The sequence below is a fragment of the Trichosurus vulpecula genome, chromosome 2, assembly GCF_011100635.1.
Source record: "Trichosurus vulpecula isolate mTriVul1 chromosome 2, mTriVul1.pri, whole genome shotgun sequence".
In the NCBI taxonomy this organism is placed as follows: domain Eukaryota; kingdom Metazoa; phylum Chordata; class Mammalia; order Diprotodontia; family Phalangeridae; genus Trichosurus; species Trichosurus vulpecula.
The window spans coordinates 222,361,511-222,383,195 of record NC_050574.1 but is presented as its reverse complement, the minus strand read 5'-3'; the positions used below and the strand labels follow the sequence as shown (position 1 = coordinate 222,383,195).

The following is a 21,685-nucleotide window of genomic DNA, read 5'->3' as shown; positions in this document are numbered from 1 at the left end:
ATTCACCTTTACTTCTTCAAAGATAGTGCTATTCTATGTTTTGTGCCATATAGCAACACATCGGTGAATTGGAAAAGATGGGTCTTTGCTTTTATGGGAGGAACCTTGGAGTCTGTAATAGTTTTGCAATTTGCCCAAAGCAAACTAGATCACTCTCCTTCCTCCTTTTCAACTCTAAACCTAGCTCACTCGCCGCCAGGTAAACGTTCAGTATGTGCCTTGCGGGCGAGGTTAAGTGCTTTGCCCATCATCATACAGCTAGGAGGTGTTAGAGGCTAGATTTGAACCCAGGTCTTCCTGACTCCAGGACCAGGACTCTGTTCACTACAACATGCTGCCTCAGTTAACATGAAGCAAGACATAGGGTGGCTAGGTGGCAAAGTGGAAAGAGTGCCAGTGTCAGGAAGACTTATCTTCCTGAGTTCAAATCTGACCTCAGACACTTACCAGCTGTGAACCTGGGCAAGTCACCTAACCCTGTTTGCCTCAGTTTCTTCAACTGTAAAATGAGCTGGAAAGGAATAGAAAACAATTCCAGTATCTTTGCCAAGAAAACCTGAAACAGGGTCATGAAGAGTTGGACACAACCGAACAACAACCACAAAAGGTGGAAAACAAGAAGATACATGCTTGCCAAAAGTATTTTCTATTGCTATGAAGGATATACAGTGCAGAATTCAAACAGAAGAGGAATTTCCTATAGAGGGTAAGGTCCTCAAGAGGCTCCTGTTGATGGATTATAGTGTGCTGACTGTAACAGGTCCTAGCATGCTACAGTGCCTCCTCAACGAGACTGAAAAGAGTTGAGCCCAACTATACACTCATGAAAATCCAAATAGTTCAAGAATGCAATTGAATAGACTGCTAGTTAATCACTATTTACATCTTAGATAGGCACTGCAGCTGGATAGTGGAGTGGATCAGGAAGATAGTGGCCTGGACCACCTATGGGAAATGACATTGCACTTCTCGGTGTTACTTTATGGATGTGAATCATGGAAGATTACAATTTATTTGGAATCAACATCATAGCTGATCCCAGACGATGGAGAGACACATGGTGGGCATAAACAGGCCTCATCGTGTTACCAAATATTATTTGCATTCAAGAAGGAGCATTAACAATAACCCCCAGGACGTGTAGGATTGGAAAATTCATACTATCATTCATACCAGATTTAGTAGATAGATTCCACAGATTGGCTTGAGATGTGCAAAAGACTTCTGCTGCCTAATGGATTTGAACTCAGGTCTTCCTCATTTCCAGGCCAGCATTTTATATCGTGCTGTCTCTTGAAGTAAAAGTGCTATTCTTCCCCTCTTACAGATGATGATAATAAGAGCTAGCATTGAAAAAGTAGCTTTAGGTTTGCAAAACGCTTCACAAATATTTTCTCATTTGATCCTCACAATCCATGGAGGTAGGTGCTTTTATTATCCCCATTTTATAGATGAGGGGATTAAAGCAAATAAAGGTTAAGTGACTTGCCCAGGTTTTAGTTCAACCAAAATCATCTAGTCCATGAGTTCTTAACCTTTTTTCCTATCATGGACCCCTTTGGCAACCTGGTTAAGCTGAGGGATACTGCCTCATCCATTTTTCAGAGGTAAAATTTGCCTTTATTTATTAATCGCCTGCTATGTGCCGGCTGGGGATAAAAAGAAAAGGAAAAAACAGCATCTGTCCTTGAGGAGTTTACAATCTGGGGATTTGGGAGTGGGACAAGAAACATGCGAACAACTATGTACCAAAAAAAAGATATATAAAGTTAAATTGGAGTAATCTCAGAGGGAATGCACTCATGTTAAGGAATACCAGAAGAGGAAGGGATTAATTGGAAAAAATGCTGGGTCTGAAGAATGAGGTCCTGGGTTTGAATATCAGTTTTGACAGTTACCAGCTATGTGATCTTGGACAAGTCTTTGTTGACTGAGCTTCAATATCTTTATATAGAAAAAAAGAGAGATGGGCTCCAAGTCAGGAAGACACGAATGCAGATCCAGCTTCATATACTTACTGTCTGTGTGACCCTGGGCAAATCACTTAATCCCTGTTTGCTTCAGTTTCTTCACCTAGCTCACAGGGTTATTGTAAGGCTGGAATGATAATAATTGTAAAGTGCTTAACGCGTTGCCTGGTACATAGGAAGGGCTATGTAAGTGTTGGCAATTGTTATGATTACTCCTGCTGGGATACTTTCTATCCTCTATTCTAACCTGAGGCAAGCCACCTCTTTTTTGAGCTCTCAACTTCCCCATCTGAGAAGGTTGGGCTGGCTGATCAAACATTATTTTTGACTCCTGTCTGCCTCTTCTTGACCCCATTTGGGGTTTCCTTGGCGAGCATACTGGAGTGGATTGCCATTTCCTTCTCCAGCTCATGTTACAGATGAGGAAACTGAGGCAAACAGGGCTCAAGGTCGCACAGCTAGTAAGTGTCCGAGGTCACATTTGAACTCAGTCTTCTTGACTCCAGGTGCAACATTCTATACACTTCGTCACCTAGCTGTCCTGAGCGAATATAAGTATACGAAGCGTTTTGCAAACCTTGACGAGCTGTATACATGTCAGCTGTTATTAGGGTGACAGTTTCTTAAAGCAGGGATTCTTAAACTGGGCTGCATAAACTTTTTTTTTTCGTATTTTGGTAACTCTTTCAAATTGGTTTCCTCTGTAAGTGTCTGTATTTTATTTTATGCATTTAAAAACATTACTCCGAGAAAGGGTCTGTAGGCTTCACTAGACTGTCAAAGATGTCCATGCTACACCCACGGACAAAGGTTAAGAATCCCTCAAGGTTTCCTGTGCCACAGAAGAAAGAACGTTGGCCGTGGAGTGACAAGACCTCTGGTACCGAACTACCCATGTGACTTGAGGCAAGTCACTTAATCTCCCAACGACTCAGTTTCCTCCTCTGTAATAGGAGCAGTTTGTCACGTTGGCCTCCGAGGTTTCTTCATCCCGATCTTAGGGTCCAGGAGCGCAGGAATCCGTCACCCTTTTGCATTTGTGCGTCCAGGTCAGAGCTACCGGCGCATGGTAGGGGCTTAACAAATGCTTGCTGATGGCTCGGCTGTCCCAGCATCCCTCCAGGATCCTCTTCCCTCATTCCCAGGGTACCACATCCCACCCCTTTCGGTGCCCAGGTTCCTCACGCAGGGAGCAGCCTAAGGGCCCCGCCCCAGGAGGCGCGTGTATCTCCAAGGTCCCAAGCTTAGCAAAGGCACAGGTAGGATTCGGACCCAAATCTTCCGGGTTAAAGCCAAACTCTTCGCACGAAAACTGTTTAAAACTGGCTGCTTAAACTTGAATGAAGGGGTAGAACAAATGCAAGGAACTAGTGGCAGCATCGGAGAAGACAGGGCAGCTTTCCCTAGAGAGCCGAGCTGAAGTTCAACATTCCAGCAGAAGTTTTGAAACTGCTATATGGCTTTAAAAAAAAAAATCGAGGCGAAAACTACAAATCCCACAATGCCTTTCCCCCCATATTCGTTACGAGAACCCCGGAGAATGCTGTCGACCAATGACCACGCGGAGAACTTTAGCCTCCAGCCAATCAAAATTCAACAATACTTCCGGGGGCGGGAGGCGGGAGACAACCTTCATTTAAAATTGTGTTGTGGCCGCTGCTATAGTTTCCGTTTAAGGTGCTGTTTGGCTGAAGAAGGCGGTCAGGGGTTCCAGGGGCAGCGGCGGGAGCCCCCTCCCCGCTTCGCAGCCGCTGGTGAGAAAGAACGGGGGCGAAGTCGAATCCCCAGGCACGCGGGTCAGAAGCCCGAAGCGGCCGGTAGTTTTTGGGCCAGAGGGAGGAGGAGCGAGGTCGGGGTCTAATCCGGGGTCTGTGGCCTGCGCGGAGTAGGAACGTCCTGGCCCTAGGGGTAGGGGGGAGGGGTGGGGGTGGAGGCTTCAGAGGATGGAGCCCACTGAACAATGACTTGCGCAAGGTCACATTGTAACTGTCAAAGCCGGTATTCAAACCCAGCGCCTCGTTCTTCATATACGGCCTTCTTTCCAATGAATTCCTGCCTTTTCTGGTATTCCTTAACGTTGGCGCCTTCCCTCTGAGATTACTCCAGTTTAACCTCCACGTATCTTTGTACGTAGTTGTTTGTATGTTTGTTGCCTCACCCCGAACTCCCCAGATTGTAACCTCCTCATGGACAGGGGCTGTTTTTTCCTTCCTTTTCAACCCCAGCATTCAGCACAGTGTGTAGCACATAGTGGGCAATTGATAAATTCTTGTTGATTTAGCACAGTGTTCCGCGGCATGTGGCCTCCCTAGAGATGTTTTAACAAGGGTTCTGTTTTTACCCCCCCCCAAAATGGAGGAGGGATGAGCTGGGGTCCCCAAGATCTCAGGAATGTTGATACGGGACATTTTGAAGGGGGGCGCTAGAAACCAGAGCTAGTTGAATCCCAAGGACTGAGAGAAAAGACCATGGGACCAAGCCCCCAATTTAGAAGTCGAGTTTTAGGGTTAGAAATGAAAAGCTGAAAAGGCTTTCCAGAAAATTCTTTCCCTTGGTGCCTAGCATCTCAGTGGTTGATGACCAGACCTAAATGCTGACAGTTCAGGACCTGTTGCTGTAATATTTTTGGTGTAGGAGATTAAAAGGTTAATAGTGATTTCAGCGCATATGGAAATCGGGAACGTTAAAAGTGATTTGATCTATCCTGGATCTTTTAATTATCAATAGATCCTTGTGCCATTGTTTTTGAATATACATTTGATGGCTGCCTGATTTAGAGTTTTGTAGAGTTGAGCATACAACGTTTATATTGGTTTTATGGAGAAGTTTGTTGCATAGTTACATAGTTGCAGAAATGTTCATAAGTTCCATGAAAATCTGGACTATTTTACTCTTTTTTTTCTCTCTAGAATGCATGAGTCATCCAATGTTCCAAGATAGCATTTGTATTAGTGAAAGAATAAATATGTTGACTTGAGGTTGTAAGTCTAGGTGACTGGGAGGATGGTAATAAGAAAGTTTGGAAGAGGGGCAGGTTTGGGGGGAAAAGAGAATGAATTCAGTGTGTGTACATATACACACATACATATGCCTGGTGAGGGGCTCCCCAGTCGATATTCTGAACCCCAGAAAGATTCTAAACCTTACCAACTGTGTGGCTCATGGCAAGTCACTTAACTCTGTTTGCCTCAGTTTCCTCAACTGTAAAATGAGCTGGAAAAGGAAATGGCAAACCACTCTTGTATTTTTGTCAGGAAAACTCCAGATGGGATCACAAAGAGTCAGACACCACCGAAAAATGAAACAACAGAATAATGGTGTTTTCTCTGCAGCCAAGATTTAGGTTGCCAAATGAGACCTTTGCAGATGGGCTGCTGTCGTGGTTGTATTTAACACTTTGGGGTATTCCTTCAATCCTTAACTTCCTGATAAATAAAAACTGTTAAATTTTGATAATATAGAATCCTGTTGCCTTGCAGTATAATAGTCATGTTTCCAGCGATGCATAGTGAATATCTCACAGTAACAGAATAGCTATATATTGTAATAGTTCTGCAGTACCCTAAAATGCCACTCATTGTAACAATAAGCTAACTTGTCTGCATTAACTTTTAAAACATGATTAATAACATGTTCTTCTCTATTCTATTTATTATAGCATGATGTCACACATAAAGACAGAAGAGGAACTGGACATATTTAATAAAAGTATAAATGACTTTTGGAATAGATTCCGAAATACCACATTCAATGAACACTACAGTCAAGTGGTGGGGCTGAGAGACACTTATAAAAACTCCATTGAAGCACTGACAGGTACTCTAGGCAGCTTGAAGTATACTACTGTTTTTCATGATGACATTATTTGATTGAGACTTAAATTTCTTTTTTTTTTCCTTATAGAAAGATTATCCACAAAGATAAGAGAAGAGGAGAGAATGATTGAGACTTTTCTGGAATTCAGAAATAGTATGTGATTGATCCCAGTATATTTTAAGGCTTATTTCTGTGGCAATCATGGAAAACTAAGGAAGCCGTAGTCTTTCAATCCTCTTCATAAATCTGAGTTGTGGCATTACTAGTTTAAATTGCTTTTGCTCTTTTGTTCCCTGCTAAATTTCTTTTACTATTTCAGTCTTGTCGAACAGCTTTTCTCAAGGTCTTATTTGTAGAACATTGGGTTAGGTGCTTTATAGCGATCATCAGGGTTTACATTGATAAGAGCCTTTCGGATTGTAAGATCGCCAGAGAGATTTCAAGATAAAGTTTTTAGACCAGGAATGGGAAATGGAAAAGCTGACAAAAAGTATAGGCTAAAATAGTCAAAATTTGGTCTAGGGTAGCTTTTTTTTTTCTTTACCTTTTTTGGTTGTCATGGACTCTGTCGATAGTCTGATGAGGCTTACTGGATCCCATTTCGTTATAATGTTTTAATGCATAAAATACATATCATTACAAAGGAAACCAATTATGTTGAAATATAGTTATAAAATGTATTTAAAAAAAAACAAACAAGTTTATGAACCTTAGGTTAAATCAGTTAACCTAGTTAACCTTAGTTAAAAATCCTTGATACAGGGGAGTAGTTGTCATATGCAGATATACTACATAGAAGCTATAAGCTCTTCAGGGAGAAATATCACACACATATATAAAGAATTCATTATCTTCCCCCTAAACCCTCCCTTCTTCCAAACTTTCTTATTACCATTCTCCAAGTCACCTAGACTTATGACCTAGTTATCATCTTTGCCTATTCAATATCCCTCATCTCCTCTTCCCTATCGATTCTATCTTCGTGACATCTTTTATATGCTCCCTTCTCTCCTCTGACACGGCTACTACCACAGCCTTGCGGAGGCTCTCATCACCTCATGCCTGCACTATTGCAATAGCCTATTTTCTACCTGCCTCAAGTCTCTTCCCGTCTTTTGCTCTGCTTTCAAATTCATCTTTGTAAAGTGAAAGTATGACTATGTCATCCTGATCCCTGCCGTTAAATAAACACTAGTGGCTCTTTTGCTTCCAGGATCAAATATAAAATCCTCTGTTTGGCTTTTAAAGCCTTTTATAACTTGACTCTCTCCTACCTTTCCAAGAAACTCTTTAACTTCTGACTCCCTGCCTATTCACTGGCTGTCCCTCATGCCTAGAATTCTCTTCGCTTCACCTCCTGGCTTCCTTCAAGTCTCAGCTAAAATCACACCTTCTTCAAGAAGCCTTTCCTGATTTGCCTTATATTAGTATCTTCTCTCGGAGACTACCTTCCTTCAATCCCATATGCCTCTTGTATGTATATAGTTGTTTGCTTGCTGTCTTCCTTATTAGTATATGAGCTTCTTGATAGTAGGCATTGTTTTTTGCCTTTCTTTGTAACTCCTGCAATTAATACAGTGCCTCATAGGCACTTAATAAGTGTTTGTTGATCTCTTGCTCACAGCTATCTCTATATATCATATAGATAGATTTCTGTACATTTAAAGATAACTTTTATTATGTATAATTTTATAGCTATCATGATGTAAGTTTTTATGTTATGCATTATTCATTTCATTTTTTTAAAAAGCAATGTCATTTTTCCCATTGATTTTTAGAAAGAATTTTGTTTTATCTTTTATAGTTATAAGCTAAGGAATGGGTTATCAGCTGGGCTAGGGAGAGGTGTTTTTGTGAAAACACTATGAAAGTGGTCAAGGTACATGAAACCTTAGCTTTAGTAGTGTGTTTTATTTTCTTTTTATGAACATATCCCTAACTATAGATTATCCTATCCTATCCTAAAAGCTTTTAAAAACGTTTCTGGTCTCTTCCTTTCTTGCTTTGGTCTTTAATAAGTAACCAAGTATCATTTAATGATAATAATTATTATTATTGTATATACATATATACACATGTATGTATATGTGTGTGTATCACACATACACACATGTATATTTCGCAGAGATCCATATCCAGAATAAGCTTATTCAAGAAAAACAAGATAACTTATCAAAACTGGTTGGCAGTATACAAGACAAGGAATGGGAAATGGAAAAGCTGAGAAAAAGTATACAGGATCTTAAGGAATCACTGGATAAGAAAAAAGAAAGTAAGTACTTTGCTTTGTAAATAAAAATTTTGAAGTGTTAGATTGTTCTCTTTTTTTAATAGGAATGTATTATCACCTTTCAGAGTGATGAAAAATCTAAGCAAAGCTGCATTTGTCTGTAAAGGGACTGGTCTCTACCTTTCCTAGGACAAGGAAGTAATTAAGTTTTTTTCAGTGGGAACTTAATGTCTGTTTTTTGATCTTCCTGGGTTAGAATTAACAAAAATTCTGTTTATAATAAGAGAACTTAATTAAGCTGAAAAGGAGAAAAATATCAACAAGTAAGATTAGCTTGGGATAAGTCATAGTGAGTAACTGAGAGCTTGAAGCCAGTGTATCTGTCAGTGTATAGTGCCTTTTTCTAAAAAGACTTCATGGAAGGAACCTGTGTTTAACCATCAACTTTTCACATGTCTTCCAACTCTGACTTTGGTTGTGTGGCATTTGTAAAATCCTAAAGTAGCATACCTGACTTTTTTCCTAGGAGATAATTATGGCCTTAGTAGTAATTTGCTAGCAAATCCAGTAGAATAAGCTATTTCCAGCTGTAGACAGATCAAAGTAATTTCAAAGGAAGTAAGACTATATTCATGTGAATCTCCCCCTGTGCATTGAGGCACAGTGCCTCACATCTAGTAGGGACTTAGCAAACGTTTGCTTTGAAATGCTCTGCTTTTCATTGCAATACCTAATAATCTCAAGGAATATAAGCCACTAAAAAATGGCTCCTTCCCACAACCTTTATGTCTTCCTTATCTCCAGTTTTTCTACCCACTTTAGAACAAATGCTACATCTTCCCCTGCATAACAAAAAATAGCCATAAAGATGGAATGGATAGAAGTAGGCTTTTCATTCGTGTCCACGTTAATATATTTACTTGCTACTAGATTTTCCAGTAAGTTCGTTGGGTGTTGTTTAAAAAGTTTTTGACACTTACTCTTTAAAATTAATAGTTATTTCCACTGCTAACAAAACCAATAAGGAAAAGTTGAAAAGGCTGCAGAAATCTTACGATTTGTATAAAGATCACCTTGGACTGGAAATTCGAAAAATTTATGGTAAGTTGTTATTTTTTATGTCAGACTTCTAAATACATTGTAGAATTAATATTTTATGAGATTGGAAAAGTCAGTATCCTTTGCTTACATAGATGAGAATTAGCCTTTAGAAATGAAATCTTGAACTCTCACTCTTTTGTAAACTTTGAACAGTTTTAAAACCATAATCTTGCCATAGCCATCATATGTTTCTATTTCAGTTTGTGCATTTGGACATTTTGTTAATTTTTTTTTCATCGTTACTTCTTTATTTTGACGCTGCAGATTGCCCAGTTTAAAAGCTTTGCTCTATTGGCAGCAATTTTTTTTTATTATAAAGTTCAGTCCAAATAATGGAAATGTTTCCAAAAACATTTTTTTTTTAGTTTAAATCATTTATTTATTTAATATTTTTAGTTTTCAGCATTTTCACAAGAGTTTAAATTACAAATTTTCTCCCCATTTCTACCCTTCCCCCCACTCCAAGATGGCATATATTCTGATTGCCCTGTTCCCCAGTCAGCCCTCCCTTCTGTCACCCCACCCCTCATCCCCTCTTCCCTTACTTTCTTGTAGATAGATGTTTATGCCCTATTGCCTGTTGCATGCCAAAACTTTTTTTTTGAACATCTTCTTTTAAAACTTTGAGTTTCAAATTCTCTCTCCTTTTCCTTCCCCACCCACCCTCCCTAAGAAGGCAAGCAATTCAACATAAGACAAATGTGTATCATTATGCAAAACCCTTCCACAATACTCATGTTGTGAAAGACTAACTACATTTTGCTCCTTCCTATCCTATCCCCCTTTATCCAGTTTTCTCCCTTGACCCTGTCCCTTTTCAAAAGTGTTTGCTTTTGATTACCTCCTCCCCCTATCTTCCCTCCCTTCTATCATCCCCCCTTTTTTATCTCCTTCCCCCTTCTTTCCTGTGGGATAAGATACCCAACTGGGTGTGTATGTTATTCCCTCCTCAGGTCAAATCTGATGAGAGCAAGATTCACTCATTCCCCCTCATGCCCCCTTTTCCCTTCCTACAGAACTGCTATTTCTTGCCACTTTTATGCGAAATGATTTACCCCATTCTATCTCTCCCTTTCTCCTCTCAATATATTCCTCTCTCATCCCTTCATTTGATTTTTTTTAGATATCATCCCTTCATATTCAACTCACCCTGTGCCCTCTGTCTATATACATACATATATATATATATATATGTGTGTGTGTGTGTGTGTACATATATATATGTGTGTGTACATATATATATATACACATACACACACACACACACACACACACACACACACACACATATATATATATATATATATATATATATATATATATATATATATATATATGTATGTATATTTCTTCAGCTACCCTAATACTGAGAGGTCTCATGAATCATACACATCATCTTTCCATGTAGGAATGTAAACAAAACAGTTTAACTTTAGTCCCTTGTGATTTCTCTTTTTTGTTTACCTTTTCATGCTTCCCTTGATTCTTGTAGAAACACAATACTCAAATTGTTTTCTGGCTGCTTGCAGTATTTTCTCCTTGATCTGGGAATTCTGGAATTTGGCTATAATATTTCTGGGAGTTTTCATTTTGGGGTCTCTTTCAGGAGGTGATCAGTGGATTTCAATTACTATTTTACTTTCTGGTTCTAGGATATCAAGACAGTTTTCCTTGAAAATTTGTTGATAGATGATGTCCAGGCTCTTTTTTTGATCATGGCTTTCAGGTGGTCCAATAATTCTTAAATTATCTCTCCTGGATCTATTGTTTTTCCAGTGAGATACTTGACATTATCTTCTACTTTTCCTTCTTTTGATTTTGTTTGATTGATTCTTGATGTCTCATAGAGTCATTAGCTTCCACTGGTCTAATTCTTATAAGGAATTATTTTCTTCAATTAGCTTTCGTATCTCCTTTTCCATTTGGCCAATTCTATTTTTTAAGCACATATTTTCTTCAGTGGATTTTTGTACATCTTTTTCCATTTTTTTGTTTCCTTTACCAAGTTATTAACTCATTTTTCATAATTCTCTTGTATAACTTTCATTCCTTTTACCAATTTTTCTTTTATCTCTCTTATTTGATTTTTAAAATTCTTTTTGAGCTTTTCCAGTTCTTTTTGGGCCTGAGACCAATTCATATTTGTCTTTGAGGCTTCACATATAGGCATTTTGATATTGTTGCCCTCTTCTGAGTTTGTGTTTTAAACTTCCCTGTTATCATAGTAGTTTTCTATGGTCAAGGTTTTTTTGGGGTTTGTTTGGGGTTGGGGGGGATGCTCATTTTCCAGCCTGTTTTGTGACTTTTAAGGTTGATTTCTGCTCCTGGGGTGCACAGGGTAGTGTCCCAAGCTTCTTGAGCCAAGATCTCTGGGCTGGATGCTCACCTGCTGCATCGGGACCTCTGGGACTGGTAGCTAGCCTGCTGCAGTAGGGTCACTGAGCCTGGTCATGCTGTGCTGGGACCTCATAATTTGGCCACTCACCTATTGCACCAGGAGCTGGTGCCCTCACAGTTGGCTTGCTGTGCCACTGGCCTGATGCTCTGGGGCTGTGGGTTCTTGGTTGCAGACGTGCACTGGGGCTGAGGGCCCCCTGCTAGTGTGTCTGGACACCACCCTTGCTGGGTTGCTCTCCCCTTTTACCTGAGTGAGACAGATCTTTCCTGCAGTCCTTCTAAGTTATCTTGAGCTAGAAAATTGTTTCACCCCGTAACTGGTGGGTTCTTCTGCTCCAGAATTTGTTTTGAGGCATGATTTAAAGTTGTTTGGAGGGGAATTTGGGAGCACTCAGGCAAATTCCTGCCTTTTTGTTCCCATCTTGGCTCCACCAAAGAATCCTGTTTTTAATGATTTGTAGAATTTTCTGTAAAATTTTTTCAAAATTATTTTTGCATAGTTTTGAATAGAACCCAAGTGGATGTAAAATCATACTTTGAAATCTACCATTTTAAATTTCCTCAGGCAATTGAAAGGGCCATTTGATTATGCTTTCAGCTGTGAAGAGCAACTTGATATCTGATGTAAATGAATCGTTACATGGAAAATAACTCAGGACAATTTCAAATAAAATTTTCCAACACGATAGACTATCTTTTGAGAAGCTGGGTGAATATAAGTTTGTCAGCTAACACGGGTAGTAAAAACTCATCTTAATTGTAAAACCTGGCGTATTATAGTAGTGGACTAACAGTTTAATTTTTTTAATTCCAGGTGGGAAACTTCAATTTATATTCCGAAATATTGACCCTAAAGCTCCTGAGAAGCCGTTTACCTTTTCCCTGAAAATAAATGAAGAAGGGGATTATGAAAGTATGTACATTTTGCCTAAATGGTATTTCAGCTTAATAACTTTTTTAAACATTTGGTTGAAAGTATGAAAAAAAGGAAGTGCAAGTACAAGACTCCCACAGGATCTTTCTGTTCCTTCCAGTCTGGCTTGCTTTGGTTCTTCTTTCCCACCATGTATGGGACCTGAGTGCAAAGTTAAATAAATATTGACTCCTTGCCTAGGAACCTGCTTACCTAGTAGGCCACAGTGTGGCCCAGTGCCTACAGATTGACCCTGAGAAGTGACACTGAATACCAGAGGGTCTGTTGTACTTTGATCATAAACGTAAATGATTCCTCCAGAGAATTTATAGAAGAAAGGACAATGGAAGGAAGGAAAGAAACAGGCATTTGTTAAGTGCTTACTGTATGCTGTGCTAATTGCTGGGGATACAAATGGAAGCAAAAATAAAGACAGTCCTTGGTCTAAAGGAGCTTATATTCTAATGTGGGAAGACAACAAAAGGGAGCTAAAAACAGAAGGGAGGTAGGAGAGATGGTAGGAAGGTACATGCTTTTGTAATCCAGAAAAAGTCAGGAACTGAGCTGGGAGAGAAATGAACACAAGCTGGCTTGGGGGCTTCATACAATGAAGGCTCCAGGAAGAGCTCACCAATGAGAGAAGAAGGGGAAGGGCAGGCTTTGCAGAGGGAAGGCCACAGGGAGCATGCCTCCAGGAACACCCTGGGTGAGGCAGGGTGAGCACCTGAGCCAGGTACCTGGGGAGGAAGGTCCAGCATGAGCTAGCGTAGAGGGGACATAGTTTCAAAGTCCAGAGAAATTCAAGAACAGAACTGGTAGGAGAATGAAAGAATATAAAATGTTTAATTTTAAAGGAATATGCATTATCTTTAGAATTCTAATGAGATATCATCTTATTTAGTTGTCATGTTTACTCTGGCTCTCCTTGTCCCATAATGAGGTTTTTAACTTTTCTTCCCTTCTATACATAACATACTCTGGTGGAGGAAAGATTAGATGACTCTATAGCATGCCCCTTTGTGCAGTTAACTATCCTGTACAGGAAGACATTCACAATGGACAGGAGAGAAGTGGCAAAGTTCCCCCCTTCCCCATTAAGTGACAGGGGGTACAAATAGGGGTGTGTGTATGTATGTGTTGGGGGCATGTATTCATCTACTGTATACATATACACACATGTATACATAGACATATACACATATCTATGTATGCACACACTACACATTTATATGTATGTATATGTGTACATACATACATCTCTATCTCTTTCTCCCTCTCTCACAGTTGACACACTGATGAAGCCCTTTCTCTGGGGTTTCTCTGCTCTGAGAAAACATCAGTAAGGTTAGTTGTTTTCTGGGGTTCTTCAGATTCTTAGTTTAAGTAACAGAAGGTGAAAAGACCAGGCCAGTTTCATCTCCTGACTTTTTTATACTCCTGCCTTTCTTCATGCTTGTGGTACCTAGTTTAACATTCCTTGCTACTTCTTCTACTGCCATCAGCCCCTGAGACATTAATGTCCACACCAATGACCTGCTAACACCACAGGCTCCTCGGGGACTGCAAAGCAGTGCAGTGAGTTCTTCTGTGCTGGCTAGAGCACTGACTACAAATGGAATTCCAAAGATGGAGCTGCACAGATCCGAGCAATGGTGTTGTTAGAGTAACCATCCAGCCTCCTGAAGGTGCCATTCGGAAGGAGACTGCGCTTGTTTGGATGTCTGTTTCATTGGGCTTTCTCAGTGCTCACCTTAGCCACACTAGTTTTGTAGCTGTGGCCAGCTCTTCATGATCCCATTTTTGTTAGGTTGTTTTTTTTGGCCAAGATAACTGGAGTGGTTTTCCATTTCCTTCTCCAGCTCATTTGACAGATGAGGAAAGTGAGGCAAACTGGGTGAAGTGACTTGCCCGGGGTCAAATATCTAGTATCTGAAACCAGATTTGACCTCATATCTTCCTGAATCTAGACCCAGCACTGTATATAGCTGTGTATAGCCATATTAGTCAGTTCTTAATGACTTACAAAAAGGGTTGGGGTGGGCATGGGGGAAAGCAGTTCTCTACTGATAGTTGCAATCCAATATTGGAAGATAAAGTGCAGGGGCATGTAGGTGGTGCAGTGGATAGAGCACTGGCCCCGGAGTCAGGAGGACCAGACTTCAAATCTGGCCTTAGACACTTGACAGTAGCTGTGTGACCCTGGGCAAGTCACTTAACCCTGATTGCTTCACCAAAAAAAAAAGTGCAGGGCCTCTGGATGAGACAGAAAGACTTGGGCCTTTATCCCTTTGAGTTTGGCCATAATTTAATTCAACAAATATTAGTACTTATGTATAGTGCTTATTAACTCATAATCCAAGCTAGAGCTTTGAAACTTTTAACTTTGCCAAACATCACCCTAGGGTGAAATTAAACAATAAAAAAAATCAGTACACTTAGAGATTAGATTACTCATTTTAAAAGAAGGCCTTCTTTGTGGAACATCAGGATAAGGGTTCATTTTGCTAGTGCCAATGAGCTGGCAGTTTAAGAAAGAAGAAAAGATATTTTTGACTTAAAGATAACAGAATGACCAATGCCTTGATCTCTAAAGGTTTGTATCAACAAGGCAATAATCACAACATTGATGATAATTGTGAATATGCCTGTGTAGTGCTATAAAGCAAAATATGAGACTAGAAGGTAGTCTCGTAGAAGGTAGAAGAAGTAAAACATTTATTCAGAGACCAAAGAACCAAGTCCCAAAACCAGTAAGTCCAACCCAACCAAGCAGCAACCAACTCCCCAAACTAGTCAGCCTGCTTTATCATAACAGCAAGGAACTTAAGACACAGTATTGCAGCATGGAACCCTGCCATCCCATAACCTTCCCCCCTGCTGGGGCCTTCCCACAAACATGCTCACAGCACAGCTAGCACGCCTCTCTCCCTCAGCTTTAACTGTTCTCTGCATTTCCTGCTCCACCCTTTCCTGTTCTTTAACAAGCTTCTCCCACCACATGTGACTTGGACTTCCTGCAATATAAGTAGGTCACATGAGCCTATTAATGGATGGGAAGATCTTCAAATTTAAATTGCCATTAGAAGGTTGTACTTGCTATAAGGAAATTCTCACTGTGAAGAAGGTAATAGGACATCCCTAATTTGCTTCTTAAAAAGCTGCCAAGTAGCCCAAAGTCTCCTCTGAGATGTCGGCTAGAATCTGCACAGAGAAACCCTTTGTCAATTCTTTCTGATGGTGGGGCTGTTCCTGTGATTCCATCAGTGGAAGAACTCCCTCTACCAATGCAGATCAATGCCTGTTCTGCTACTTAACACTCAGAAAGAGTTGTGGCACAGAGAGAGATTGAGTAATTTATCCTTGGTCACATGACCAATCTTGTTAGTGGGGAGGTGCTGCAGAACCCAAGTCTTCCTGATTTGAAGAGTGGCTTCTTGTCATACTTCCTGTCTGAATTCTACAACTTTGATGAAAGTGTTCCTTCATCTGATTAGTTCAATAAAAACAAGCCAGGAAATATTGTAACCTCCTTGAAGGCAGAGACTGTCTTGACTCTTTTTGTATCCCCGGCACTTAGCACATTGCCTGACACATGGTAGGCACTTAATAAATGTTTATTCAATGAAGTAGTAAAATAAGAGCCTTACTTTGGTACTGTATCATTAAATATGATTTTGTGGGATTAGTCACTGTTGTCCTATTCAGTCAATTTATGTAAGTTTTTTGTACCCCATGGGTATATTATCATTGATTAAGTATGGTTTTTGTGGTTCTACAAAATGTTGAGATTTAGGCTCTTGATATCTGTAAATGTACCTTATTCTGTTATCCCAGGGGAAAATCAGATTTTATTTAATCATTTTGATTCATACACTTTTTCCAGGAACATGTTGTAAGTTGGAGAACAGTTTATACTCTTTTTTCTTTTGCTTTTTTCCATTTTGATTCTATTTTGCTTCCCATTCATTCTGAGCCTGATGCTGTAGTCTGCTTATGACATACTTGAGAGTGGAGGAAGAAAAGAAATAGAAATGACATAAATAGAAAATTTTATCAGTTATAAAAATTAAATTTCAGTTCTATAGTATTAGATTCTTTTTGAAGGCTTTGTGATTTATGAAAATCTGAATAAGAAGTACTTGCCTATATTTTGGGAAATTAATCTTGTGTATACATTTTGGTAATGTCAGTACTTCTTCCTTATCATGTATTAAACTCCTCCATGCAGTACATTTTAATGAATTGCTGTGGTCAAAAATGGTCATCACCTGGTGGCAACTTTTTGGTGATGAGCTTTATTGTGCTGCTCTTAGCCTCCTTTTTTCATTTTTCGGTGTCAGGTATAACATAGGAGACCTAGTTTTGTCTAACTATTATATAAAGTCTTTATAACTCTGGTTAGAACCTGTGAGTAGGCTTGTAGATAATAGCACAGCTAAATTCTAACTTCTGGAAATTCAAGACTTCATATTCAAGGCATCTTCTCTTATCCTATCCCATGACCTTATTAAGTATTGTTCCTTACTTTTTTTTCAAATACTATTTACGTGAAGGTCCAATATATCCCTCCTCTTTTCTATCATCATAATATATAACCTTTGGGCTAAAGACTTCTCTGTTGTCCTGGCATCTGCCCTGCTGTACTTATACATTGGATGCCTCCAAGTTGTTTTGATTGGTTTGTTATTATTAGTAACTGTAGGAAGAACAGCTAGTAGTAATTTGTTGTTAATAGTGGTAATAGTAATAAATTTATTATAAATTATAGTTCTAGTAGTAGTAGTAGTGGTAGTGGTAGTAGTAGTAGTTAGGCATTCTAGTTGACTTTCGAAGGATGGAATCCTCTTGCTAACATCTTGCTAATGTTTCTGAGTCTTGTTTGTATTGTAGCCCCAAGGACTCTTTCTTGACCATATCTGTATTACTTGAGAGAAAATGCTTCCAAAAATAATAAAATGACTAGAAAGTTCTAAAGAGTTAGATGCTAAAGCAACCCAGGTTACATTCAAAAACTACAAAGGACCTTAGGCTGAAGCTAGCACTCAATCAATAAACATTGATTAAGTGCCTACTATATGTCAGGCACTGTGCTAAGTTCCAGGAATACAAAGAGAAAAAAGACAAGTCTCTGTCCTCAAGGAGCTCACAATCTAATGGGAGAGATAACAAAAACAAATATATACAAAGCAGGCTATAATCAAGATAATTAGGAAATAATTAAAAGAGGGAGAGAAATGGGTTAAAGAAGCCTTCCTATAGAGGTGAGATTTTTAATTGGGACTTAAAAGGAGCCAGGGAGGCCTGTAGTTAGAGGGGAGGAAGGAGGCATGAAAGATAGCCAGAGAAAATGCCTGGAGCTGAGAGGTAGTGTCTTATTCATAGAACAGCTAGTAGGCCAATGTTACCAGATCGAAGAATATGTATTGGAGAGTTAGATGTAAGAAGACTGGAAATCCAGGCAGAAGGGGACTAGGTTCTGAAGGACTTTAAATACTAAACAGAGCATTTTGTATTTGCTTCTGGAGGCAATAAGAAGCCACTGGCATTTATTGAGTAGGGGGAGTGACATGATCAGACCTGTGTTTCAGGAAAATCACTTTAGTAACTAAATGGAGAATGGATTAGAGTGGGTAGAGACTAGAGGCAGGCAGACCCACTAGCAAGCTTTTATTCCTGGCTTCTGTTTCTTCTGCAGGTTGGCTCCCATAACATTCCCTGCTTAGTTGACTTGCTCCAGTTTGTTGCCAGACCCAAGCTTTTCTAGCTTAGGAAGGCCTTCCAAAATGTATGTTGAATAGATTTGAGTAATCATAATGGTTAAGGAAGAAAGGTTTTTTCTAAACTGATGAGAGGTTGCATGATTTTATATTTTCATTCCTACGAATATCATTTGTCTGAAAGTAAAGCAGAAAGGAACCCCCCATAATAGTATTGGACTATTCATAAATAAAAACAGAGAAAGGCCGAAGGATAGTTAAGATACAGAACTAAAGTGTATCTTTTTATGTTCACATCCTATGAGAACACATATCTCTCTAAAAGTTCTCAAGATCATATGACTTTCATTTATCTGAGATCAGACCAACTCATTTCATCAAATATACCTTTCTATGACAATTCCGTACTTTATTAACCAGGATGCACTTAATATATTTAACTCTTTCTTGATGATCTCATGATTATCATCACGAATGTTATTTTCTGTAGCTGTAGATGGTCTGGGACCTAAGGTTTTATGGCTCCTGATAAAAGCAGTGCTCCTGAAACTTTCTTAAGAAAGCCCCTCCTGTCAACTTTGGCTTTGGCTCTTGGAGATCTTCCCTGTGAAGATGCTGTAAAACATATGCTGCTCTATAGCTTCTTGGGCAGTGTTACCTCAGCTGCCTTTCTGCTTGATTAGTTAGTAGATTTGGCAGCAAAGCAGCCTTCTCCTAAGTGGTTTCTAGCCTTCCAGAGGATTCTTTTCTTTTTTGTTTCTTTTTTTTTTCTATAAGATTATTTTCATAGTCCATTAGAAACATAATCTAGGATTTCTGGACCAATGACACAATGGATCACAGGCACAGCCTTTCTGGCTTTTATCCCCTCCTCCATCCCACTTGTATTTCATTTGTGTGGTGGAGAGCCAGAGAAGAAACAGCATCCCTCACCATTGCACGAATTTATGAAGAAGTGTTTTGAAGGTGACTTTCCCAAAGCCTTTTACTCTTCCCTCCTGCTAATGACACTTATGTAAACAATACCATGTTGTTGTTTTCTACAAGTTGTCCTTCATGTTTGACTTTTATCAGAATTATAGGACAGCAACATTAAAATTTCATAAGATTAAAAATTCTGTATAGTTCTTGAATAATGGACCAACTTTTTAAATAAAATCTTTTCTATACTAATAAGAAAGATGGACAGGAAGGAGGTTAAAAAATATACCATATACCAACCCTGATTCCTTGAGGTAGAATCTGCAGCAGCAATAGAATAATCTATTCTTAGGTAAGCCTCTGGTTTTGAATTAATCCTTCATTGAGGGTACAAAAAGATACTACCTCTGTGATGTTGGGCAAGTTCCTTAACCTTGTGGGCTTCAGTTTTCTCATCTGTAACACGAAAGGGTTGAACCAAATGGCCTCTGAGGTTCTTTCCATTTCTGAATTTATGATCCGTTGACTTTACATTATTAACTATCTCCATTTTTTTTCTTCTTAGTGTCAGATAGTGCTCCTCATCTGGAATGCTTGGCAGAATTGCAAGAGAAAATAAGGAAGACCAAGAATTTTTCAGCTTTCCTTGCCAATATTCGGAAAGCATTTATTGCCCTGGCCTGTAATGAATGTGTAAATAGTGTGTAAAGACTATATTTTCATTTTTTCCTTACTGCTCCCTTTAAAGCTTCTAAATGACCGTTTTATGTCTGGCTCTTTTTTTTGTATTTTTGATGGTATTTTAGCTTGGTAGGAATTAATAAAACTATATGGCATGCTTGTGAAAGCAAATGTTGTCTAAAATGTTCTATTTCCGAAGGGAATAAAAAATGGAATGCAATAGTATTTTTGGCATTTATATTTGGTGCATCTACTAGTAGTTCATTGGTCAGCATATAAATAATCCAGTAGTAGAAGAATGTGTCTTGAGCCATAAACCTGATTTTATTAGCAGCTGCCAACCAGCTACACTAGAGTAGATAAGAACCAATTAATTTTTTTCATTTAATATCCACATTAGAAAAGCAGTGTGAAAGGTCCTTCATTAATTGATTAGAAGTTGACAAAGCAGGGTAGCCAGGGCTATAGCAATGTTAATCATTAGAAAATTCAAACTGATTAGTGACAATGAATTAGTAGTGAGTGTTTATTTACAAGTCATTGTTGCCATTTTTTCTGTAGTTCTGGCTCCTTCCTAAACTGATGACTTGAAGCTGGGCTCAGTCCTTTTACATTATCATTAGAAGATCTGGGTTTAAGGATGGCCACCTCTTTCTCATTCTTATTCATTCATGGAACTACTCAAGAAAGTTTAAAGTTTAGAGTGTAGGGATGATTTTTAAAATATTTTCATTATTTAGTTTGAAATGAAATTAATTCCCAAAACATCAAATTTATCCATATTTAACTGTAACAACAAAACTACATTTCAAAACCAAATAGAAATGATTTGGGAGTTAACTGCTACTACTCTGATCTGATCCATGGATTACTGATGGATAATTGTATTTCTAGATAAATATGCTTATCACAGAATCTCAGTGTTGGAAGGGGTCTCAAAAACTATCTAATCTAATTTATATCTAAAAGGAATCCCTCCCACACAATATCCAACAAGTAGGATGATAAAACCATAGACTTAAGAGGTACAAGAGATTGAGGGTCATCTGATCCAATCCCCACCTTTTATAGATGAGGAAACATATCTATAGAACTGAAGACTTGTACTGTCCATTCCACTTTTAGATAACTGTAATTGTTATGTTCTTCCTCATAACAAGCCAGAATCTATTCTCTCAGTTCAAAGTTCATTCCTTTCCAAATGTCTTCTCTGTCCTATGCACAAACTCATTCGGAGCTGGTAGTGTTATTAGAAAGTTAGCTTAAAGGTTTTAACCCAATGCAATAATTTTGTGAAAATTGTGTTTCTAAAGATTAATAATACATATAAAAGGTACACACACCCTTGATCAGACTTTGTTATAGTAAGAATATAAGGAATGCTAGTGAAATATACTTGAAGTTTTATACATTTTAAAATCTGTGTGATGCTGAAATATAATAAATAATTTAGAGATTTGCCTAAATTGGGAAGTAAAGGAGCTTAAGCAATAAAAGTGATGGAAATGAGATCCAGATAGAGTCAACTAAGCTATTTGCTATGTTACAATATGGTCAAAATCTTTAAACTCATAACCACTAATTAAGTAAGATCTGAGAACATCAGCAGAAAACTTGCCGTAGTGCTCAACTAATGGGCTTGATGTTTTATATTTCAGGAATAATTGGAATCAGAAAATTCCATTTAAACTGTAATTAGAGATTTCCCTTAAGTATAGAGACAATTTGTATTTTTTAGGTTGTGTGATAATGGTGCATTTACCTCAGTCATTTATGTTGAGTCTGCTTACTTTTCCTGCTTCCTCATGGGATGAACATGAAACGATTCAGATTATTAGCTGTGTAGGGTCTCAAGGTTAAATTAAATGAGATCAAAGTTAACACTGAGTAAACAATATGTAAAGTTAATACTGAGTAAATAATTTGCAAAATGTAAATG

At 38.7% G+C, this 21,685-nt stretch overlaps 1 protein-coding gene across 2 annotated transcripts; it reads left to right on the top strand.

Moving 5' to 3' along the window:
* Positions 1-3,638: 3,638 nt before the first annotated feature.
* SPC25 (SPC25 component of NDC80 kinetochore complex) lies at positions 3,639-19,830 on the top strand. Of its 2 annotated transcripts, none has more exons than XM_036747349.1 (7): positions 3,639-3,724; positions 5,629-5,786; positions 5,874-5,939; positions 7,912-8,058; positions 9,013-9,117; positions 12,329-12,427; positions 19,631-19,830. In XM_036747349.1, the coding sequence occupies exons 2-7, from the start codon at positions 5,630-5,632 to the stop codon at positions 19,771-19,773; spliced, it is 717 nt and encodes a 238-aa protein (XP_036603244.1). In that variant the 5' UTR covers positions 3,639-3,724; position 5,629; the 3' UTR covers positions 19,774-19,830. The 2 variants fall into 2 exon arrangements, with proteins under 2 accessions (XP_036603244.1, XP_036603245.1); XM_036747350.1 differs by having other exon boundaries at positions 3,671-3,766; positions 19,631-19,773.
* The last annotated feature ends 1,855 nt before the right edge of the window (positions 19,831-21,685 follow it).